Source organism: Branchiostoma belcheri, unplaced genomic scaffold, assembly GCF_001625305.1.
Source record: "Branchiostoma belcheri isolate BF01 breed outbred unplaced genomic scaffold, Haploidv18h27 scaffold30, whole genome shotgun sequence".
In the NCBI taxonomy this organism is placed as follows: Eukaryota; Metazoa; Chordata; class Leptocardii; order Amphioxiformes; family Branchiostomatidae; genus Branchiostoma; species Branchiostoma belcheri.
Window position 1 is genome coordinate 1,196,307 of NW_017803910.1, and position 2,847 is coordinate 1,199,153.

Here is a 2,847-nt window from a genome sequence, read left to right on the forward strand (position 1 = left end):
ATATTTTTATGTACATACACGTAAACCGACACCTTACCGCCACTACTATCATACCATTTCCTAAGCATGCCATGTTCCGTTTCACCCAAATGTCCACACATACATTGAGGGATCACCTAACCTTGCTTTTTTTTTCTTCTCTTCAATACAACTGCGCCACCGAGCGGTTCCATTTGGCGCTGCATGATAAGAAACTAAGAGCCATTGAAGGTAGCAGAACACAGTTTTCGCCCTATGGGGATTTCTATAGTTAAGGACCCCAAGATGACTCACTTCGACGCGGTAAAAATTATAGCAGGGTGCACTTCACAAATACGAAAATCGAATATGTTTGAGAAGAAGGTACAAACTACAAAATATCTAGAAACCAAAAAATCCTGTCGGCGTATCTGCTCGTAACGTACACTTTGAAATCACCCCCTACGGACGTGACCTGAACTGCAGCCGACTCACCCGGAAAGCCAGTTGCGCAATACGGCGCATTTATACACGAACTGCAAAACCTTCACAATTCAAATCACACAGTCTCAAACCCGATACATTCCTACACCACACAGCACCATTTACATCTGGCTGACGCTCTTATCAGTCTTTCTACCCAGCCTTCAAGAATATTCGCTGCACTACTTTCTATACCCGCGTCATCGTCCACGGGGGGTCGCCCATTAATACCTGCTACCTTATTCCAACCGCGCCGAGGCAGGACTCAAAGTCATTGACTGGATATCATTTGCTAAGCGGCACAAACCCCATGGTGATGGTAGCATGGGTAAAATAATAATATACACTTTCATCCTTCATTCTTGTTGTTAAAATCAAAATCTTGTTATTCCTATTAAAATAACCGACACAACTGGCCGCTTCCTTGTGAATCCTGTGTTCACCTAAGATTAGTCCATGTATAAGTCCCTCATGGAGAGCCATGCATTTGTCAGTCGATTGGGCTGCTAATAGCAAATTCTGAATTTCAATATTTGAACGAATAAAAAAGTTTGAGAAGTCTCCGCCATGTAGCTTTAGAGTCACACGTTGTTTATTCTCACTTAGACCAGCTGCATGTCAACCTTGAAAACGCGGTACGTCGCGATTGAAGTTTATTTTAAGTGGATCCGGGTGGTGAATCCGTATATATATTGACGTATATGTAAGGACAAGGACATTTGAGGAAACCTGGAGAGTTCTTGCTGCCAACAGAACTGGAGACAACTGTCTACAGCCGCCATGCTTCTGCCATGAAGCCCGCGGACGATTGATTGATTGATTGATTGATTGATTGTTGCAACCATCCGCGTCGTGATGACGCGTTGGTCTATGCGCCGCGCAGTGATACACTTCGCAAATAAAAGGTGTTTGAAATCCATTCGATTTAGTACGTACATCCAAGTAAAATGTCCTTGTGTTAACTTACAATACCTTAGAAACTCTACCGCCTCAAAAGCATACGCCCCCCCCCCGTGAATAGGGTTAAGCCGTGGATATTTCTTGGAATACTTTGTGCGGGCTATATGTATACATGATTAGAAAACGCATGCATTTATTTGAATGTTTATGTCCGTTACCGTTAATTCTGAATTTCATGTGGGATATTTGGACAGACAAGAAAGTTTGAGAAGTCTCCGCCGTGTAGCCTTAACTGGCATTTCGAGTCACACGTTGTTTACTAAGACTAGCTACATGTCAACCTTGAAAACGCGGTATCTTGCGATTGAAGTTTATATCTGGCGATTGAAGTTTCCTTTTTAAAATAAACTTCAATCGCCACATAAAGCGACAATGGTTCCGGGTAGAAACCATCCACGTCGCTTCAAAGAAACTTCAATCGCCACGAACCGCTTTTTCAAGGTTGGTCTACGCGCCGCGCAGTGATACATTTCGCAAATAAAAGGCGGTTGAGATCCATTCAATTTAGTACGTGGGTGCGGCTGCTGCTACGGCAACAGCTAAGTGAGGTACTGAGTTGAGGTACTTGATTTGAACAATCACACAGATTTCTGTACCGTAATAATGGCCACAAGAAGGTATTTGATCATTGCTGCTATCTGCGGGCTCCTTGCCAGCGTGCTGCCCAAGCCTTCGGAGACGAAGAGTGGTAAGCTGACAAGCGAGACGGACGCAGAGCGCACCCTGCTGGCCCAGGGAGAGGCTCAGACAGACTGGGCTACTCAGCTGAGGGACGCGATGGACCCGGCGAGCATCGAGGAATTCCTCAGGTAAAAGAAAAACCTTACCTTACACCGTAGGTCTTCCTGTGCCTATACACTCAGGCACATCGCGCAGCAACTTTCCATCTGGGTCTAGTGGCTGCTGCCTCCTCAGCCTCTTCCCAGGTTATGTTTGCCCTTTAGAAAGGTTCTTCGCCAGGTGTTCTTTGACCGACCTCTCTTCCTTCTGTCCCCTGTAGCTGGTGGCACCCAGGTAAAAGAAAACACATGACAATTTATCTTAACACCTTTGGAATACTTCGAATTCCTCATCGTTTTCATAGCATTTGTTCTGTGGTTGCAGATGTGAGTTATCTTACGCACAAGCAATTATCTACATATGATATAGCTGCAGTTTTGCATAATTGAATGAAAGGCATTTTTGGACTTTTGTGCTCTGACAAGCTAAGTACAGGTCATGGATAAAGCAAAAGTAAACAAAAAATTATATTCCACTGAGCAACCATACATCTTATGAGAGGCAACGTTAGAGAATAGAGACATTTGTCCAGCCCCCCACTTTCCAATACAGATAGTGAATAACGTAACATAACGTAGCAATAAATGTTCTCAACATAAATGCAAGGCCTATATACCTCTGTGCCACGTTACAAGAGACTAATTCAGTTCAGTTCAGTTAATCCTC

The 2,847-nt window shown here is 44.0% G+C and overlaps 1 protein-coding gene across 1 annotated transcript in view; it reads left to right on the forward strand.

Annotated features, from left to right (window-relative positions):
• Window positions 1-2,004: 2,004 nt before the first annotated feature.
• LOC109474109 (glutamate carboxypeptidase 2-like) overlaps window positions 2,005-2,847 on the forward strand; it is a 12,173-nt gene continuing 11,330 nt past the window's right edge. The window contains exon 1 of the mRNA XM_019774319.1: window positions 2,005-2,210. Coding sequence (XP_019629878.1) covers window positions 2,005-2,210 — 206 coding nt within the window. The remainder of the gene's footprint in view (window positions 2,211-2,847) is intronic.